This window comes from Leptodactylus fuscus, chromosome 3, assembly GCF_031893055.1.
Source record: "Leptodactylus fuscus isolate aLepFus1 chromosome 3, aLepFus1.hap2, whole genome shotgun sequence".
Lineage (NCBI taxonomy): Eukaryota > Metazoa > Chordata > Amphibia > Anura > Leptodactylidae > Leptodactylus > Leptodactylus fuscus.
In genome coordinates, this window is record NC_134267.1 from 74751023 (window position 1) to 74773007 (window position 21985).

General features: G+C 40.5%; 1 protein-coding gene across 11 annotated transcripts in view; it reads right to left on the bottom strand.

Moving 5' to 3' along the window:
• The window catches only part of AFDN (afadin, adherens junction formation factor), a 185676-nt gene that overhangs the window by 125612 nt on the left and 38079 nt on the right, over positions 1-21985 (bottom strand). For 9 of the 11 annotated variants that reach the window (XM_075267746.1, XM_075267745.1, XM_075267744.1 and 6 more), the window contains exons 4-9: positions 18905-19068; positions 16023-16183; positions 13220-13377; positions 7673-7781; positions 2895-3053; positions 1357-1401 (exon numbers count right to left, since the gene is read on the bottom strand). In XM_075267746.1, coding sequence (XP_075123847.1) covers positions 1357-1401; positions 2895-3053; positions 7673-7781; positions 13220-13377; positions 16023-16183; positions 18905-19068 — 796 coding nt within the window. The remainder of the gene's footprint in view (positions 1-1356; positions 1402-2894; positions 3054-7672; positions 7782-13219; positions 13378-16022; positions 16184-18904; positions 19069-21985) is intronic. The other 2 variants (XM_075267749.1, XM_075267748.1) reach the window with 1 other exon arrangement.

Consider the following 21985-nt stretch of genomic DNA (forward strand, 5'->3'; position numbering starts at 1 on the left):
AAAAAAATGGGAAAACTTATTGACTCGAGTATAAGCCTAGGGAGAAAATGCAGAAGCTACTGGAAATTTTCAAAAATTAAAATGGTTGGAGTTTTTGGGTGCAGTAGTTGCTGGGAAAGGGGAGGGAGTGTTTTGGTTGTCTGTCTGCCCTTTCCCTGAGCTTGAGAACTGTTTCCCCCCCCCCCACTTGGAATTCAGTCTGGCTGAATATAGGGTATCTGCAGTGCTCCTATTAACCCCTTCCCAACGGAACAGGAGCACTGCAGATACCCTATATTTAGTAGACCGGGCACTTTCAGACACAGGGATACCTAATGTTTATGTGTTTCACAGTAATTTTCTACTTTTATATGTATTCTAGGGAAAGGAGTGATATACAACTTTTATTTATTTTATTTTTTATTGTGCGGAAAAACTCGTCTTATACTCGAGTATATACGGTATGTAAGCAAAAAGTTAAATAGTTGTAGACTAGACATCTGTATGATAACATGCAATCTCTTTAAGGCCAGGGCATCTACAGCAAAGTGTAGACATCTATAGCAAAGTGGATGGGATTCTACCCATTTTCCAGGCTTCAGCACCACTTTTTGTTTTGTTTTTTTCTTAAGATACATGCAGTTTTGAAGGCTACCTTTTTTTTTTTTTTTTTTTTTTTTTTTTTTTTTTTACATTATTTGAAAATTGTTTGTGTTTATTCAGGTGATAAATAGGGGTTTAGTTTTAGGATTTTATTTTTCTATTTTTTGCCCTATTTTAATATTCGAGAAAATGTAAACATAAATAGGGGAAACTTGCCAGGTTTTAGATTTTTTGGTTGGCATGTGTAGTTGTGTTGCTCGGAGCAGAACAAGAACTTGTAACATAGGCATAGTAATGGCATTTTGTTTTATTATTCTTTGTTTATTATTCTTTTTCCTTTTGATTTTTTTGGCCAATTGCAGACTCCTATGCTGTTCTCCAGAGTTGATAGGGAAGGCAAGGATGACAATAAACCATTCCTGCATTCCCTATAGGATCTCCAATTTCATGCAGACAGGTACGTCCTTTCACAGTGAAGGGCTCTATTGTGTGAATGTAGCCTAACACAGAATCTTGTGTGGGCGGGAAGTCAGTTTGTCTATTAACTTATGAGACTTGTATTAAGGCACCAAAGAAGTGCATAGACAAATTGACTTCCTGTCTTCACAAAAAAAAAAAAAAAAAAAATAATACTTTCAATACAATTTATATCATGTACGACTGGGATAAGAATAGAAAAAAAATGTTTGTGTGAGTGTTCTGTGTGTGTGCTTCTGCAAAGTTTACGCATAGAGATTTTTTCTGTCACTTAAGTCAAATATAAAAGTAGATTACCTTCATAAGAATGATAATTGAAGTAGGTAAAGTGGTTCCTTCTGCCTGAAGACAGAATATATGCACAGACAGGACCCAGGAAAAGACACCATCAGCAGAACAGAGACCATACAAAAGCATTCCGAAAGAAAGCAGTAAGAGAAGACAGGAAAGATTGAACCTCAAGACAACTAATAACATTAAGATTCTTTTTCTTGTTACAACACTACTGAAAAACACAATTTTCAATTTAGAATATTAGAATAATCTTTTATTAGGAAGATATTTCATTATTAGATAAAGCCATCAATGTTTGATCAACGGGGGCTGGACTTCGAGTACCCTAACCATCACTACAGTGAATAAATTTCTGTGCTTGACTTTATGGTTCACACTGGCCTGTCCACACAGTTGTGGTTGGTACCGTAGCTAGCCTCAATAATATATACCAAAAGCTCTATAAAAATGTGTAGATATTTTGATGTACAAGGCTGCATTTGAAGAGTGCAGATACCACTGTAGCTTCCAATAGAGATAAAAGCAGTAGTAGTGTTAAACGTGAGGCAAATTATTTTGGGTTCACACCAGCGTCCGGTCTCCGTTATCAGGTTTCCGTCTTCTGCAGACAGAAGACGGAAACCTGTCAGACCGTGACCGGCAGTGAGTGCCCAGGAGCGTTTTATGCTCTCTGTGGCGAAACCGTTTTTTTTTTTTTTTTTAAACCGGACACAAAGTCCTACATGTCCAACTTTGCATCTGGTTATAAAAAATAAAAAAAAAAAAACCCGGCTTCGCCGCGGAGAGCATAAAACGCTCGCCGGAGCTCACTGCCATAAACTTTTCAAACCCATTTAAATGAATCGGTTTGAAAAATGCCTGCAGGTTTCCGTCTCCTGCCCAGTTTCGTGCAGGAAAAGGAAACCTGCATAACGGTGACCCCAGGCGCACATGTGAACGAGCCCTTAGAAAAATGTTTAAGAAAGTCAAAGTTGTCCATTCATTTGCAGCTATATTATGTTAACTGAAGGAAGAAAAGAACCAATCTTCAATTTCAAATAAGGAAAAAAAACACTGCTTTTAAACTTCACTAATTTGGCAAGCAAAAAAAAATAAAAAAATCTGCTTGTTAACTAAATGTAACAGACTATAACATTGCGTAAGTCAAGTCATAATGTGGTCTTCTGGAAAGATATGGGGAATGGCTTCTTAATTTGTGAAATAATTCAAGATGAGGTTACAAATAATGCAGCTACTTGATTTGTTCTCATCAATTGTCCAGTGGTTAAAATTGCTAAACTGCATAGCGCAGTCCGGTCCTGCTGTTCCAGTGAAACTCCTCGCCAAATGTGAAATCCCACTGAAGCCAGTCAGTGGCCTCAGTGGTAACGTGGACAACAATGGACCGGGAGTCACCGAAGCATTGGGGAAAGGAGAGTATGATTTTATTTTATTTTTTTTCTTTCCCTTCATCGTCCCCATCCGATTTCAAAATTATTTTGCCTGGACTGCCTTTAACTCCTAGTAGGATAAAATTAAGTACTTTTTGTCGTGCAAATTACCTGGACTTAATTCTACAAGATAAGGTAGCTTGTCTGAACTAAGAGAGTAGCTGTAGGTGTCCAATCTGTCCTTGCTCTTTGAAATCTTTCCCTCTGGTTTCCTATTCTTCTTTGGGAGAAAGTCTGTAGGCCTTCTTTTTAGCTGAAAGACAAGTTCCCCTGAAAAAGTATAAAACAACAATATCAGAAAACCATATGTACTAACCAAAAAAAAAAGAAAAAAAAAAAGAAAAACAGAATACATAAAATAGAAATAATGCCAGGTGCCATCTTAATTCCCTCATTTCATATAATGAGGGGGTGGGCAGCAGTAAATTTCTTAAATGCCTAATCACCATACCTTGTAGAGGAGTTTCTTCAGTTTCCAAATATGCCTCTGTTACTCAGCTTTGGAGCCTCTTTTTTATGTAAATTTTCACTTTATTTACATAAAAATGAGGGGAAGAACGCTTCGCAGAGTGCTTTTGCGGACTCCTGGCTTAGACCAAAGTCCAGGCAAGCTACCTCTTGTCTGGGGTGTCAATTTAGAGAAAAAAGCTCGTGCTACTGTGATGTTTCATTTGCTGCCTGAACTGCAGGAACGGGTAGTGAGCTTGCAAATAAAATGGCACTCTGAAGTCAATGAGAATAAATTAGATAAAAGCTGAATTTAAAGAGATATATTATTGGAACAAATAATATAATTTAGCCTATAATTTAGCAATTTTTTTTTTTTTTTTTAAAGACTGGATAACTCCTTTAAGATTAATAACTACCTGGGCCTTTTCTATGGGGCTGTTGCTGGGTATGAGGGACTACACTAGAACAAGTGATACTAATAAGATAAGACAAACTAATCAAAGACTTGTTCAGTAGTCTGACGCCAGCAACACGAATATGGGAGGAGGTCTGCCTTCAAAAGAGGACCATCAAAGAAATTGTAAATCTACCCTATCAGTATGTCTTTGGTGTGTGGGAGGAAACCGAAGTACCCAAAGGAAACCGACGCAAACACAGGGAGAACATACAAACTCCTTGCAGATGTTGCCCTTGGCAGGATTTGAACCTTGGACTCCAGCGCAGCAAGGCTGCAGTGCTAATCACTGAGCCACCGTGCTGCCCGAATATGTTAACTCACCTAGGATAACAGAAATCCAAAAGTCAGTGGAATCATTCAGGACACAGCTCCAAAAATATGACCTCTGTTTGTTCTCCAGTCAAGCTCTGCCCCAAGTCTGCTGCTGGAGCTAACTTCTTAAGCCTTCTTGACGAGGAGACTCTCTGCAGCTGAGTCGCTGCTGGAACATCCCCAAAGTGTGGACTGGAGGAGGGTGGAACGACAGGTCCCATTACCAATCCTACCTGCCATTCCTAAAAATCCAGCCCAGTAACTGGTACTTTGAAATAACCCTCAGCAGACAATAGTTATCTTCTGAGAAATGTTCTTTCTGGAGTTTTCTCATCTCACCCACCTTAGTAGTCTGGGTGAGATGTACACCCCCTCCATTACCTGACAAGCCATCGGCTTACAATACATACACACATTATAATATAAAATATAATATATATATATACATATATATATATATATATATATATATATATATATATATATATATATATATATATATATATACATATATATATATACAGTGCCTACAAGTAGTATTCAACCCCCTGCGGATTTAGCAGGTTTACACATTCTGAATTAACTTGGCATTGTGACATTTGGACTGTAGATCAGCCTGGACATGTGAAATGCACTGCAGCAAAAAAAAAAGTTATTTCTTTGTTTAATTTTTTTTTAAATTGTGAAAAGTTTATTCAGAGGGTCATTTATTATTCAACCCCTCAAACCACCAGAATTCGGTTTGGTTCCCCTAAAGTATTAAGAAGTAGTTCAGGCACAAAGAACAATGAGCTTCACATGTTTGGATTAATTATCTCTTTTTCCAGCCTTTTCTGACTATTTAAGACCTTCCCCAAACTTGTGAACAGCACTCATACATGGTCAACATGGGAAAGAAAGGAGCATTCCAAGGCCATCAGAGACAAGATCGTGGAGGGTCACAAGGCTGGCAAGGGGTACAAAACCCTTTCCAAGGAGTCGGGCCTACCTGTCTCCACTGTTGGGAGCATCATCCGGAAGTGGCAGGCTTATGGAACTACTGTTAGCCTTCCACGGCCTGGACAGCCTTTGAAAGTTTCCTCCCGTGCCGAGGCCAGGCTTGTCCGAAGAGTCAAGGCTAACCCAAGGACAACAAGGAAGGAGCTCTGGGAAGATCTCATGGCAGTGGGGACATTGGTTTCAGTCAATACCATAAGTAACGTACTCCTCCGCAATGGTCTCCGTTCCAGACGAGCCCGTAAGGTACCTTTACTTTCAAAGAGTCATGTCAAGGCTCGTCTACAGTTTGCTCATGATCACTTGGAGGACTCTGAGACAGACTGGTTCAAGGTTCTCTGGTCTGATGAGACCAAGATCGAGATCTTTGGTGCCAACCACACACGTGACGTTTGGAGACTGGATGGCACTGCATACGACCCCAAGAATACCATCCCTACAGTCAAGCATGGTGGTGGCAGCATGGCCTGGCCATCTGGTCCGCATCCATGGGAAGATGGATAGCACGGCCTACCTGGAGATTTTGGCCAAGAACCTCCGCTCCTCCATCAAGGATCTTAAGATGGGTCGTCATTTCATCTTCCAACAAGACAACGACCCAAAGCACACAGCCAAGAAAACCAAGGCCTGGTTCAAGAGGGAAAAAATCAAGGTGTTTCAGTGGCCTAGTCAGTCTCCTGACCTTAACCCAATTGAAAACTTGTGGAAGGAGCTCAAGATTAAAGTCCACATGAGACACCCAAAGAACCTAGATAACTTGGAGAAGATCTGCATGGAGGAGTGGGCCAAGATAACTCCAGAGACCTGTGCCGGCCTGATCAGGTCTTATAAAAGACGATTATTAGCTGTAATTGCAAACAAGGGTTATTCCACAAAATATTAAACCTAGGGGTTGAATAATAATTGACCCACACTTTTATGTTTAAAATTTATTAAAATTTAACTGAGCAACATAACTTTTTGGTTTGTAAGATTTATGCATCTGTTAATAAATCCTGCTCTTGTTTGAAGGCTCTAACTTATTTGCATCTTATCAAACCTGCTAAAATCGGCAGGGGGTTGAATACTACTTGTAGGCACTGTGTATATATATATATATATATATATATATATATATATATATATATATATACACACACACACACACACACACACACACACACACACACACACACACACACCTTATATACTCGAGGGTAAGCCGACTTTTTCAGCCCCTCGGCTTATACTCGAGTCAGAATCCACAGAGCACAGAAAACCGAAGGACCTGCATAAATTAAACGAAGGGAGAGGTCCTTTAGTGCTACTGATCTGTGATTGGCTTTGTCATGTAGGTCACGTGACTGATGTCATAAAAGGTCCTGTAGTCACTAGAATGTAACATCTGCAGATAAGTCAGTAGCCAGGATTCATTGTGTCTTATAGAAGGTGTCTGTCGTATGGAGGAGAGGAAGCAAAACACAGGTACCTGCTGTGCCTATTACTATGCCTAATAATGTCAGGCATTTGGGGTTATTAATTTAGTTTCAGTAACTCCATGTGCCTCACATTAATAGCAGTTAACCCCATCATGTCCCTCATATTAACCCCTGTGTGCCCCATATAAGGGTTACTAATATGTGAGACACATGGGGATACTAATAAAAGGACCTTAATTATGAAGATCTCTCATCATTACCTCCATATGCCCTACATATCAGTAACACTTATGTAAGGCACACGGGGGTTAATGTGAGGGACACAATGGGGTTAACTCCTATTACTATGAGGCACATGGAGATACTAATGCACATGACCAGCCTTTATCTGAAATGGTGGATTCCACCCCCACCCCCCAGGCTTATACTCGAGGCAATAAGTTTTCCCAGGTTTTTGTGCTAAAATCAGGTGTCTCGGCTTATACGGTATGTGTGTATTATATAATATAATATAATATAATAAATATATATACAATACTACGTTACAAAAAAAGTTACACTTTAATGAAGAAGTTGTGTGAGCACCAAAACTTTGACAATAAAAACTGCACATTTTAACCAACAAGCGAGTGACATATTCCAGAACTATTTTGAGTAACACCGACGGCAAGCTTTACTATCACATAAATAGTCCATTCTTCTTCAGGCACTCAATTTTAATTCATTAATGGCTAAGGAAATGACTACTTATGCCTGGAAGAAATCATAAAAATTCATAGTCTGGGTTTCTTGATTATGACTAAATCAATGCTTCACAACATGTAGGTTTTTGCTGTCCGCTTGAAAAGTCGGACATCTTTGGGAACGGACAGTTAAGGACACCCACGGACAGTAAAAACGCACCCGATGTCCATTTAAATCAATGCAAAATGTCAAGGACACAGCTAGTTTCTGTACAAGATTTTGAACGGGCATTAGCAGCGGACAATAGTTGTTGGACACCGACGGTAGTGTGAGCGCTCCCTTACCCAGATAAATACAAAACACAGTAACATACTTCTTTTTTCTTCCTACAATTTAGTAAAAGATTTAAATTCACATTACTCCAATTTGCTTAGAAAGTAAAAGTTAAATAAAAAGAGTGAAGAATTAAATGGAAACTGCAGGCTATTAGAAGCTGAGGAATATGTCACTACCTAGAACTCAAGCATAATTGAAAAGGAAATCTCGGATACATTTTATTATGCAGTGGATACCTTTATCACTTGGCCAGTCTCTGAAAATCTGTAAAGGACACTCTTCATCATCCAATATGGTTTCTTTCATTGCTTTCTCAGAATGTTGTGTGCCAGCAGGCAAGATTATCTACAAGAGAGATGACAGAATATACATTATACTGTTTGCTCATATAATTTAACCCCTTAGCGACTTTGTATGCATTACTACATCCTGCGCGCTTGGTAGTTCATGCATAATAGTACACCAGAGGCGGACCATCTGCTCAGAAAGTGAGCATCGGAAGTGGGTGTTAGCAGTAACTGACAGCTAACACGCTGCTCCATAACCTTGTGTCGGAGCCGAGCTCTGATCAGCGATTTTATCCCCCTAGGATGCCATCTCAAATTACAAAATATGCTTTAAAAAGTGATCAAAAAGTCATATGTACTCCAAAATAGTACCAATAAAAAGCACAGGTGTCTCACAGAAAAAATAAGCCCTCACCCAACTGTTAACTGAAAAATAAAAATGGTACATCTCTCAGAAGAAGTCAATGCAAAAATAATTGATTTCTTTACCCAAAAGGGTTTTGTTCTGCAAAATTAGTATCACATTTAAAAAAATTAAAAAAAATAAAAGATAGATAGATCGATAGAAGTATTGCCGTAATGTTACCGACCGCAGAATAAAGGGAACGTGTTCTTATGCTGCACGCTTCGTGGCAAAAAATTTGAAAACGTATATCGCCATGTCAGAATTGATTTATTTTAAACCACCAAGATAGGAGTTTAAGTGGGGTTTTGGTTTTTTTAGTCAATAAGGTACAGGCACCCAAAAAATGGTGTCATTACAAAATGCATCTCACCCCGAAAAAAAAAAGCCTCATATGGCAACTTCATTAAAAAAAAAATATATATATATATATAGCTTGTACAATGTGAAGTCAAAACCCCCCCAAAAAATCACCAAATTGTTAGAACAGAACTGGCTGCATCAGAAAGGGAATATATAAGCTGTGCGAGCGTATATCAGTGTGCAAACCAGATTTAGAACTTACAAGGGAAAAGAAACCAAATGCCAAATAGAGCTCTTTCTATTCTGAGCTTCAATATATTCCCATTCCCTTACAACCACATAAAGGGGGCATTTCAGTGTTCAAAAGAAATTGTGTAAAACTTTATTTTTTCTTCCTTAACCCCTTGTAAAAATTAAAAATATGGCGCCAAAATGGACAGTTTATTGGGAAAAAGTAATTTTTGTGAGGTCAAAATGCTCACTCTACCCCTAGATAAATTCTATGAAGGATGTCGTTTCCAAAATGGGGTCACTTTTTGGGGAATTTCTATTGTACTGGTACACCAAAACCCAACCCCCACTGACTTGCGTGTGTAGGGAAATCAAGAGGATTAAAGCAGAAAAGGCCGAAGGACCCGATGGTTTAAGCGCAAGGGTTCTTAAAATGTGCTGTGACCAGCTGTGTGGAGTTATTACGCACATGTACAATATGAGTCTAAAGATGGGAGTGGTACCTCAACTGTGGAATACATCTTGTGTGGTACCAGTCCCAAAGAAACCCAACCCGATGGGCTACAATGACTACCGACCTGTAGCACTGACATCCCACCTAATGAAGGTCCTAGAGAGACTGGTCCTAACACACCTACGCCCTCTAGTGAGCTCCGCTCTGGACGCCCTCCAGTTTGCCTATCGGCCAGGCATTGGGGTAGATGACGCCATCATCCACCTTCTTCACAGAGCTCTCTCTCACCTGGAGAAACCAGGGAACACTGTGAGGATAATGTTCTTTGATTTCTCCATTGCATTCAACACCATTCAGCCAGGGCTATTGAGGGAGAAGCTGAACCTTGGTGGTGTGGACCATCACCTGTCCAGCTGGATACTAGAATACCTCACAAACCGCCCTCAGTATGTGAGAGCCCGGGACTGTGTGTCTGACACTGTGATATGTAGTACGGGGGCACCACAAGGTACAGTTCTTGCCCCATTTCTCTTCACTCTGTACACTGCTGACTTTAGGCACAACTCATCCAGCTGTTACTTACAGAAGTACTCCGATGACTCTGCTATAGTAGGCCTTATCACTGATGGCTACGATAGGGAATACAGAGACTTAAAACAGGGATATTGTTGAATGGTGCCAGCAGAACCACCTCAGGATTAATGCTGAGAAGACCAAGGAGATGGTGGTGGACTTTAGCAAACGGAGAAGTGCTCCGACCCCGCTGGAGATCCAAGGAACATGCATTGAGATAGTCAGGACCTATAAGTATCTGGGTGTGCCCCTCAATAATAACTTAGACTGGGCTGATCACCTGGAGGCGCTGCACAGAAAGGGCCACAGCAGACTCTACCTGCTCAGTAGGATGAGGGCCATCGGAGTCCAGAGGCCACTTCTTAGGGCCTTTTTCAACTCTGTGGTTGCTTCAGTCATCTTTTTCAGTGTGGCCTGCTGGGGGAGCAGTATATCAACCAGGGACAGAAATAGACTTGACAGGCTGATCAGAAGGGCCAGCTCTGTCCTTGGGAGCCCCCTGGACCCAGTACAGGTGTTGGGTGACAGAAGGATACTGTCTGTGGTGAGCTCCATGTGGAAGAATAAATCGCACCCCATGTATGAGACCTTGATGGCACTTGGCAGCACTGTAAGTGACCGTCTGCTTCTGTGAGAAGGTGCGCTATCGCAAGTCCTTCCTTCGAACTGCGATCTGGCTACATAATCTACATCAGACCAAGCGAAGATCACTCCTCACAGAAAACTAATGATTATGAAGTCTTCCTTCTTTCTTCTTCTGTTCCTTAGCTGCTATGGACTCCTAGTATATATTTTCTTCTCAGCTTAGGTGTGTCTGCTTCCGTAATATATTACTGTGTATTATCCTGTATCTGTATTACTATGCTGCTTTAACATACTGAAATTTCCCCACTGTGGGGCTATTAAAGAATTATCATATCTATCTCATCTTAAAAACCTATTCCAGCAAAATCCACTCTCCAAAAGTGGAATAGTATTCTTTCCACATATTAGTTTGTGTTCAGAAAAAATTGCATAATGAGCTTTTTCTCCTATACCCTATTGTGAAAGTGAAAAATTTGGGGCTAAGCTGACTGTTAGTTGGGGGGAAAAAAAAAAAAAAAAAGTAATTTTTTTTTTCGCCCCACTGTTAACAAAACAGCTGTAAGGTCAAAATTCATACTAAACCTCTTAATATGTTCAGTGAGGGAATGTACTTTCCAAAATGGGGTAACTTTTGGGGGTTTCCATTGTACTTGTACTCTAAGGGCTCTAAATATGCAACATGGTACCTGAATGCTATTCTAGCAAAATCTGCACTCTAAAAACCAAATTACGCCCTTTCCATTCTGAGCACCACCATGTACACACACAGCAGATTACGACCACATATGGGGTAAGCCAACAAGGCCAACAGCTAGCAGAGACACCCAGAAATCACTCCAAACACCGCTAAAGGTATATGGGTGCACTTATTAACATATTACTAACACTAAGGGTATGTTCACACATCAGTATGCCATCCGTCCGTTTGAATTCAGTTTGACACTTCAAAACGGACTGATGCACATACTGATTGTATACTGACACCTTTTCATGCTGATAGCAAACGATGTCTGTCCCCTAGAGGACAGATAAAGGGATTAAAAGTAGAAAATTGTAAACAAAGTAGAGATAAGGACATTTATTATATCTCCTTATCTTTACTTTGTTTACAATTGCTACTTTTAATCCTCTTATCTGTCCTCTAGGGGACGGACAGTGTTTGCTATCAGCATAAAAAGGTGTCAGTATACAATCAGTATGTGCATCAGTCCGTTTTAAAGTGTCAAAATGAATTCAGAAGGATGGATGGCATACTGATGTGTGAACACAGCATTACACATCTTTATTTTATTTATTTAAAAAAAAACAAAAAACTACCCGAAAAACCCCTTTAATGTACTTTTGGGCTAGGTGTTTAAGAGGTTAAGAGAATAAGGATAAATTGCAGCCAAAGAAGCATTAAAAGAGCTGCAGCCTAAAGTAAAGAAGGTTTCAAAAGCTCTTTTCATAGCACTATTCACACCTCAGTGAAATACACCTGCTCTACAATTCTTGAGGGTGAGACATTTTAGCTTATTAAGTGGAGGTAAACAACTGCTGCCTTAATGTGTGGGGTATGAACAGTGTCAAATTGCCAATGATCATTTAGATCATTTTACTTCATGTTGAATGAAAGGTCATCCATTTTTGTCTGCAGTTTAACAACAACCTGTGAAATTCTGTGAGCAAAATAACTCCGTAAATTTACATGGACACACAACCACCCACATACCGTAGATATATACATACTTTTATAATAAGTCTTTATTATTAATAATAATAATAATAATAATAATAATAATAATAATAATACACACATATAAAGATAGACATTTTTCTAGTGTTTTGCCTAATTTTCTGAAAAAGTGTCACTAATATTTATGTGTTAATTAAAAACAATTAACAACAAATATTTTCTAGCCAAGGAGTACTCAATTACTTTTAGTAAAGGTCCATTGACCAGGTTCTGCCATCAACTAAAGGTCTGAGCTGTACAGCAACACCACATCCTGTATTTATGGTATTTTTTGGACAGACACACCCCAAGTTTAGACCAAAAAAAACATCGTAAAAAATATTTCCTAATATGGCATTATACTGTGTACAGTGAACACGAATGTGGCATTATACTGTAGGGGCAGCTAAAGAGCATTATACTGTAGGTGGGAGTAAGAAATAAAGAGAAGTATACTGTGGGTGGGGGCACTAATGGCACACACAGTATAACACCCCATTATTGTGCCTATAATTCCCCATTAGTGCCTTCACACATAATTAACATTAACAGCAGCCCAGGAGGAACATTCATTTTCCACCCGCTGTCCTCAAGCCCTGATCCCTTACACCAAGTGGCAGAAGGCATCAGGGATGATTATTGATCTCTGCTGTCACTGTTTCACACAAGAAATTGATCAATATGCGATTTCGCTGATGGCAATACTGTAAAAAAGAGCCCACATAAAGTTTGTGACGATTCTTGTTTTACAATCTCGGTTATGAATTAACTCTAAAGAGGGTTTCCGATTATCAATATTTATCATTTACCAACTATCTGACCAGGACTGCCATGGGGAGGTGCCGTGGTCCACTTGCACCAATCACTTGATATTGGTACAATGCATAGAGTGAAAGCTGATGACTTTGTAAACTGGCCCACACTTGAGTGACAGAAGTTTGTGAGTCACAATGATGCTTGCACTTTGCTCCTGATTAAGCCAAGGTCTATCCATGTCATTTCATTGCACATGCAGCCAATGTGCAGACTATATTGCAGTGAAGTGAGATGAACTGACCTCTGCTTCATCGGGAGCCTGTGCCAACAGCTCCTTGAAAACAAATTACCACAAACGTTCTGCGGTCATGCTTTCCAGGAATATTTAAGACAGTTCATTGTTGGAAAACCTAAATGGATAAAATGTATGAACGTAAATGTGAACGTGTGTACAAAACTAGAAAAGGATGGTCTTACCATGGCGATACAGAACTCCCTGGGATTTTCCTTCTCCATCCCATATTTTTCCAGTGCTTCAATAACAGCAAAATCAGCAGTATCATTTGTGGACAGTAGAATGGTTTTGTATGGGATATTGGGTTTTAAACTGTCAGCATAAATTCGTAAGGTCCCACCTACGGAAAACAAAAGTAAGTACCGTATATACTCAAGTATAAGCCGACCTGAATATAAGCAGAGACCCCTAATTTTACCACAAAAAACTGGGAAAACTTATTGACTCGAGTAGAAGACAAGGGGGTCCCACCATTGCAAATAAAAAGTCTGGACATGTGCATTGCAGCTTAGTAACTCCATGGGGATCATAGTAATAGCAGTTAACCCCATCATGTCCCCCACATTAACCCCCTGTGTGCCCCACATAAGAGTTACTGATATGTGGGACATATGGAGGTAATACTTAGATATCTTTATAATTAAGGTCCTTCATTAGTACCCTCATGTGTCCCACATATTAATGGCCCTTATATGGGGCACACAGGGATTAATATGAGAGACATGATGGGGTTAACGGTTATTAATGTGAGGCACATGGAGTTACTGAAACTAAATTAATAACCGCAAATGCCCGACATTAATAAGAATAGTAACTAAAGGAAGGTCCCTGTGTGTGTCACTTTACTGTAGCTTCCTCTCCTCCATACAACAGACATCTTCCATAAGACACAATGAATCCTGGCCACTCATCTGCAGGGTAGATGCTAAATCCTAGTGTGCTAAAGGACCTCTGATGACATTATGACCATGTGATCGGACTCTGGTGTGGGCGGAGCTACTAGGATTTAGACTCAACCTTATCTGCAGATGTTACATACCAGTGGCTACAGGACCTTTGATGACATCACAGTCACGTGACCTCTTGACAAGCCAATCACAGAGCAGTAGCACTAAAGGACCACCCCCTTCCAGTTTTCTGTGCTCCGTGGACACCGACTCATGTATAAGCCGAGGAGAGCTTTTTCAGCATGAAAAATTTACTGAAAAAGTCAGCTTATACTCGAATATATACAGTAAGTAAAATAATGAAAACTAAAATAGCCAAAAAACAAACTAAAATATCCAGTTCCAAAAGCCTGGATGATGAGTCAGTTCTGCTCTGTTTTAACACAGATTCTATTGTACCACTTTTCTGACTCCTCAGAATTTATCCACTTTGACAACGTATGCCTTCCAATTGTAATACCTGGCTGATATTCTTGACGACTTGGAGAATATGAACAGGCACAACAACATCCGAATCAGGGGAATCCCTGAAACGATCGAACCCCACCAATGAGTTCCCTGGGACCTCGCACACCTGTGCTGTCCTGTGATGAAACATCTTGATGTGGCCCAGCTGGCGTGCCCTCGCGTACACAGTCTTCCGATGGGAAAGACTGGTCAAAACGGCACTGTATGCCAATGACTTGTTTCTCTATATTATTCAGCCTCAAATTGTATTTGTTTCTACTGTAAATGAGTTCTGGCACTTTGGTCACTGAGACTTTTCCATATCTGGTGGGGCTTCAGGGACATACAACCCTTCTGGCCTTTACTGTTTGCCTTGTATGAGAGGATCAGTAGTAGCTCCATTGTGCTCGGTCCTCAACTTGCTCAACTCTCAGTCATCCCTGGGAAAACTTCTAAAGTAAAAAGAAAAGTTCCTGCGCCACTTCCTCAGCCAGATCAGTTATTCCCAGGCACTGGCAGGATAAGATCGCTCCTTCGCTGATGCCCTAAGCGCCTGTTTACTCATGTCACTTGCTGTTTCTCTTTGGGCAGACTTGCCTGTGACTCTTGTGGTTTCTTGGTATATTTGAAAAAGCTTTCTAATGAACATTGACTAAACATAAAGGAAGATGTCAGCTGTGTGTCAATCTGACAATAGTGGCACTGCTTTTTACAAGTTGTTGATTTTAAAATGTGTAAAACATTTAGTAAAATTTACAAGTGAAGTAAATCCGATAACTGCATTTCAATGTGAAAGGTTAGCTCCACTTTTAAAGAGGACCTTTCACCCCCTATGGCACATGTGGTGTAATACACCGCTAGAAAGCCGACGGCTTTTCCGTTTTGTGCCCCTGGTGGAGAGCCATCGGCACCGGTACTGTAGCTCTTCACTGTCAGAAGTACTTTCTGACAGTATCAGGAATGCCCTTTCTCACAGTAGCATCTATTGCACTGTACTGTGAGAGGGGGCGTTCCTTACCGCCCAACGATGACTCTGAACAGTGAGTGCTCGTCAATGGATGATTACTATCAGGAGGCGTTCCTCACCACTCTGATAGTACAGCGCAATAGGCGGTACCGGCACCGATAGCTCTTCACCGTGGGCACAGAACATGAAAGCGATCGTGCACTGAATTCAGTGCACTATCGGCTTTCTAGCGTTATATAAAACCGCATGTGCCCCAGAAGGTGAAAGGTCCTCTTACAATTTATTAATATTTAATGATTAATAATTTTATGTTGAGTTCTTCTGTACTTAAAATGTGATAAAAACAAAAATACAGAGGAGCTATACGGTGGCTCAATGGTTAGCACTGCAGCCTTGCAGCGCTGGAGTCCTCGGTTCAAATCCTGCCAAGGGCAAAAAAAAAAAAAAAAACATCTGCAAGGAGTTTGTATGTTCTCCCCGTGTTTGCGTGGATTTCCATCCCATACTCCAAAAAAGACATACTGATAGGGAAAAATGTACATTGTGAGCCCTACATGGGGCTCACAATCTACATTTTAAAAAAAACAAAAAAACAAAAAAAACATAATACAGCAGTTAAGTTACCAGAGTCTGGACGACCATCAGCACTTCGAAACTCCAGCATTCTCTTTTCTAGTTTTTGCTGTCTCCTCCTTTTCATCACTACTTCTGGATTAGATATGGTGCGTGTAAAACTGGTTTCTGGCATATCTTTGTAAACTTCAGCAGCAAAGCGGGAGTTCTCACTAGAACAACAGCAAAAAAAATAAATAAAAAAGTTAATAAATTCAAGAATATTCATCACTTACATATATATTTTTTTTATATTATAAATTATCCTAAGCCATAAGTGGTTTACTCACTGATTGGCAAGAGAACAACGGGAATAATCACAGTTATGGTCTCGTTCACACGGGGCAAGAGGTGGGATTTTGGCACTGAATCCTCCTCAAAATCCACCCCTCACAATAGAGGTCTAGGTATAACGCTAGCGTTCTTTTTTTCCGCTAGCGGTTTGTTCCCGCTAGTGGAGAAAAGAAGCGAGCTGCCCTTGCTTCAGGTGGATTTCGCGGCCCATTCATTCGGGCCTAATCTGGAGCGGAAAGCCACGACAGAAAGTGCACATGCGGAATCCCCATGTGAACTAGCCCTTACATAGGTTTGTACACACCACAACAACATGCGACTATCAAGTTCAGCCAGGCGATGGAAAAGAACATGGCATGCCATGCATTGCCATAACCACCAATACAATTTTTCTCTAAAAAGGCATCTAATCCTTTTTTGAAGCTGTTGGCTGTTCACAAATCTACTGACTCTAGGATTGACTCTAGGACATCCCACATGTCAGATATCTCTCACGGACAACAATGGCAGTCAGATTCTGGCCAGAATTTGGAGGCAATTTTGATGGGGAATCCACCTCAAAATCTGGTCCAAATAACTCCATGTATATTTAGACCAGTTTCTTTATGGTTTTAAACAAATTTTACATCTCACTAGTCAGTTTTTAAAACTTACCGTATATACTCGAGTATAAGCAGAGATTTTCAGCACAGTTTTTGTAAACTGTACGTATGTAATGACATGACATGTATGTAAAGCTCCTGAAGTACCAGTGCAGAGAATCCAAAGAAGTAACCCCATTTTAAAAATGCTATTCATCTAGGGCAGCAGTTCTCAACCTGTGGGTCGCAACCCCAGCGGGAGTCGAACGACCAAAACACAGGGTTCGCCTAAAGCATACATCCCAACCGTACAGGTCGGTGGGAAGTATGTTCCGGTTTCAACTTATCGACGCCAGGAGGAGGCCGATGAGTTGAACACACAAGCGATTAAAGCAGGAGCGGTCACAACTCAGCTCCTGCTTTAACGCTGCGGCTTCTGCATGTGTAACCGCGATGTGACGTCGTCACAACTATATAGGTGAGCGAGACTGCGGAGAAAGCGGCGGGGGAGCATTGGAAGGTGAGTATAAGTGGGTTTTTTTGTTTTAAACATTAAGGTGGAGCATAATGAAGGAGCCCATGAAACAGTGGGCAGATGAAAGGGGGGGGGGGGGGGGGGACAGCATGAAACTGGGGGCAGAGATGGAGGGACATGAAACTGGGGAACATGAAACTGGGGAACATGAAACTGGGGAACATGAAACTGGAGAGATGGGCGGAGTCAACAAAAGTGGGTACAGCTACATTTGTCGTGATGCGCCGCGCACGCCGCACATTTTGTCCCTCTTTCTGAACTTCAAAAGTTGGGAGATATGCCTAAAGCCATCAGAAAATACATATTTCCAATGGCTTTAGCTGCCGAGAAGCCGCGCTACTGTCTGCAGCAGCACTATTCAGCTGGAACGCACGCCGTTATGGACGCGCATTCCAAACTGAATGGGGTCACCGCAACATGAGGAACTCTATTGCTGGGTCACACCATTAGAAAGGTTGAGAACCACTGATCTAGGGGCACAATGAACATTTTGACCCCACAGGCTTTTGCTGATGGTAATGCACAGTACAGAAAAATTGCAATTTTCAAATCATATATGCCATTTCAGATATATAAGGCCCACTTTGTTTCATCAGAGAGATGCACTTTTAAAACTAATAAGTGGACTATCCCAGGTACAAAAATGTTGTATGTGGGTGTCAAATGCTGCTTTGGCATATAGTAAGACTCCTAAGGGAAGGAGCACTTCTCTTTTTAGCTTTTGGAGTAAAAATTTAGAGGGACTTTCCGGGCGCCATGTTTTTGCAGAGTCCTGGAGGTGTTGGTGACTTGAATTCCCCAAGAAGTGACCCCATTTTGTAGGGGAAATCATAGGTTCTCTGCAAACGTGACATGACATTTAAAAAAATAAAAATAAATCTACACTCCAAAAATACATAGCACTCCTTCACATCTGTGCCCTGCTGTGTGCCCAAACTGCAGTTTATGCCCATATGTATGACACTAGTGTACCCAGGATAACATACTTAATGTTATATGTGGGTATAAACTACTGTTTGGGCACAGCTGAGTACAGAAGGGAAGGATAACTATTTTGGGTCATATCAGGGGATTCCACGTTACTGGCATTTCAGGGGCTCTGCAAAAGGGTCATGGTGTTCAAAATCCAAACCGTCAAAATCTGTGCGGCTTTTGCAGTGCAGATTCTGAAGTTTGGTATCTGAATGCCATATCATGTTTGCAGAGCCTCTAAGATACCAGAAAAGTGGAATTCCCTAAGGAGTGACCCCATTTTAAAAATTGTGCCCCTCAAAGAATTAATAAAGAGCATTAGTATCCCAGACGTGAATGCATTTCCCCAGCAGCTCCATTTATTGGGGGTCACTTCTGGTTTCTTTTCCCGCCATCCTTACACACCCAGCATTCGCTGTACTAGTACGGATGTCGGGAAGGGGTTAAATATATGAATCTAAGTAATCAAACACAAAAAAGAATAAAGAATGACCTCAAAATAATATACTCACGAGTCATCCTTAAACTGCTGACCATCTTCGCAATCTGTGGCCAACCTTATTGCCTCTTTCTCACGTCTCTTTTTTTCTCGCTTTTCTTTTTTAGAGAGGGTCCTCTTGAAATTCTGTATTACACCTTCCTTTTCCTGCTTTTCAGGCCCATTACTTTGTGCCTTCTAGAGTTAAAGACAGAAATGTAACTGTTAAAGGGGTTGTCCCATCTCAAGGATCCTATCTATGTTTATGTGGATTTAAGACTTTTCCTAAATACATTGCTTCAGCAAAACCGCTTTGATTGGCTACTATCTGAGATTATTCACTTCATTGTTTACACTGTGTTTCCATAACCATGGACCTGGGGATGATCTTATCTCTCTGCCCCAAGACAAGTGTAGCTCCCTGCTCTCAGGAGGGAAGGGGGAGCTGAATGCTCAGAGTCAGATTGTACTTCTGAGCTTTTATCTCCTGCTCTTCCAGTTATCAGTCTGCAAATTGATTTTTGCTAAGGGCTAAGACAGGGAGTCTATTACCTCCGTATGTAAACACAGACATAAAACAGTTTATTGCAAGCTGACTCTTTGTTCTGTAGCATGTAAATTTGGGATTCTCATCACCTATCAAATGCAGCTCTGCTACATCAGCTTCATATTGTGCATCTTCCAGTGATACTGTGTCAATTTATTTACAACCACCCCTCATTACTGACTGCTAACATGTACTTCTATGAAGAGAGCCTGGCTTTACCTGTGAGACAGCATGTCAAAAAAAAAAAAAAAAAAAAAAAAAAAAAAAAAGGTGATCATGTCAGTCCAGTACACTGTACTAACAATACATACCAAATAGCGATATAATGGGGTCTGCTGAATACTAAATGAATTCACCTCCTTATTTCATACTTGACATTTGTTACTTAGAATCTGAGGAGTGTTACTGACAAGGTGAAGAGCTAACTGGCATTTCCTTATTTAATGCAATGTAATATGTAACAAAAGAATGACATGTGGAAGGTGGGAGGCTTTGAATGATGTACAAGCCCTGGATATGTTGGGCATAGCAATCAGTTTTTGCATCTAATGATTGAGAAGTGTCTATTTATACATAGGTCGGTAAGCTTTGATCTTATTGACAAGATCTTCTTCATGGTCTAATTTTCAAGGCCCAGCTGACAGTTTTAGTAGGATATACTTTACTCCCCTTTTCAATGTGATCTCCTACAGCCTGCTGTAGCATGGACTTCTGTCCACGTTGTTCCCCCCCCCCCTTATCAATCATACTACACCTTTGCTCTCTGATTATTACATAAAAGTATAATGCAATACCCCTCTGAACATAGCCAGAATTTTATTGGCGCTGTGACCCAGTCCAAACATTTACACAACACATACACAATATAATCAAAGTTTACATTTGCCCTGTCCATACCTAATTTTCACAGAGTAAAATATGCCTCTCTAGTGATATTCGTTACACGCTAAAATAATAGCAATAACGATTATCACTAGAGGTGAACATGTAAATTGCTATTTTTTTTTATTTTTTTTATTTTATTTTTTTTTAGGGGGGACAGAAAATTATATTTTTATTTGAACTAATTTGCATGCACAAAATTGGCTGGTGTATTTCCGTGATTTTGGCGTTCAACGCCTGCACCTGTAAAGAAAAAAATCTATAGTGTGTTATGTATAAATTCCACACATCTTGCAGTTTTTTTGGAAAGTACAATTTGTGTGCATGCACTTTGTTGGCAATTTTTTTTCTCCTCCTTTGCCTAATTAAATTATATATATATATATATATATATATATATATATATATATATATATATATATATATATATATATTAGCTGGTACCCACGACTTCGTCCGCGGTGATTGTAGAAGTGGGTATATACAGGTGCGGGTAAGGTTTTCGTACTGTGTATAAGGTAAGGGATATAAAATGTAACTTTGTATCTTGTTTTTGCTTAAATTCTGAGAATACGTGAGACTTTTGTGTTGAACGTAATTTGTAGTTCAGCTGCTATACGGTGTTCTGAGAAACTGTACATAGTGTCTTTGGGACAGAGGTATTTCAGGTTAATATACTTCGATATACGACATTGTATGATTTGTTATTTTGCGCCAGTACATGTAAGTTTTGGGCACATGATACTCTTGAGCAAGCAACAAAGTCTGGCCCTGTGCATGACAGTTTAGTAACTCCATGTGCCTCTTATTAATAGCAATTAACCCCATAATGTCCCTCACATTAACTCCTGTGTAAGAGTTACTGATAGAGATGAGCGAGTACTGTTCGGATCAGCCGATCCGAACAGCACGCTCGCATAGAAATGAATGGACGTAGCCGGCACTCGGGGGGTTAAGCGCGCCGGCTACATCCAAGCGGAAGTACCAGGTGCATCCATTCATGTCTATGGAGCGTGCTGTTCGGATCGGCTGATCCGAATAATACTCACTCATCTCTAGTTACTGATATGTGAGAGACTTGGAGGTAATAATTAAGTATCTTCATTACTGAGGTCTTTTATTAGTCCCTCCATATGTCTTACATATTAGTAACCCTTATATGGGGTACACAGGGGTTAATATGAGGGACATGATGGGGTTTATTCCTATTAATATGAGGCACATGGAGTTACTAAGACTAAACTAATAACCCCAAATGCCTGACATTAATGAGAATAGGAACTAAAGGAAGGTAGCTGTGTGTTTCTTACTTTCAGTTTGTTAGCAGCTTCCTCTCCTCCTCGGGAACGTTTGCAGGGTGCAGATGGCAGGAGCTATCACTATAGCAGGCAGGCAGAGACTTGAGCGATTAAGCTCCACCCCCTGGGTTTCCTGCACCCCTCTCAAAGGGGAGTGTCCCTATGCCTCAGCTCTAGCAGAGCACTGAGGAGACTCGAACTTCATTTAACTCTTGCAGGTCCTGTGCTGCTAGCATGCCAGTGAAATATGGCAGGAGTGCCACTCTTGGCACTTGTGCCAGGGGTTGCTGACCTCTGCTGTAGAGGGTAATATGAATTTTGTGGCTTGCTATGGTCCAAAGTGTGTGAGATTGTAGAGATAGTGATGTGAGTTTGGGTTTTGTGGGGG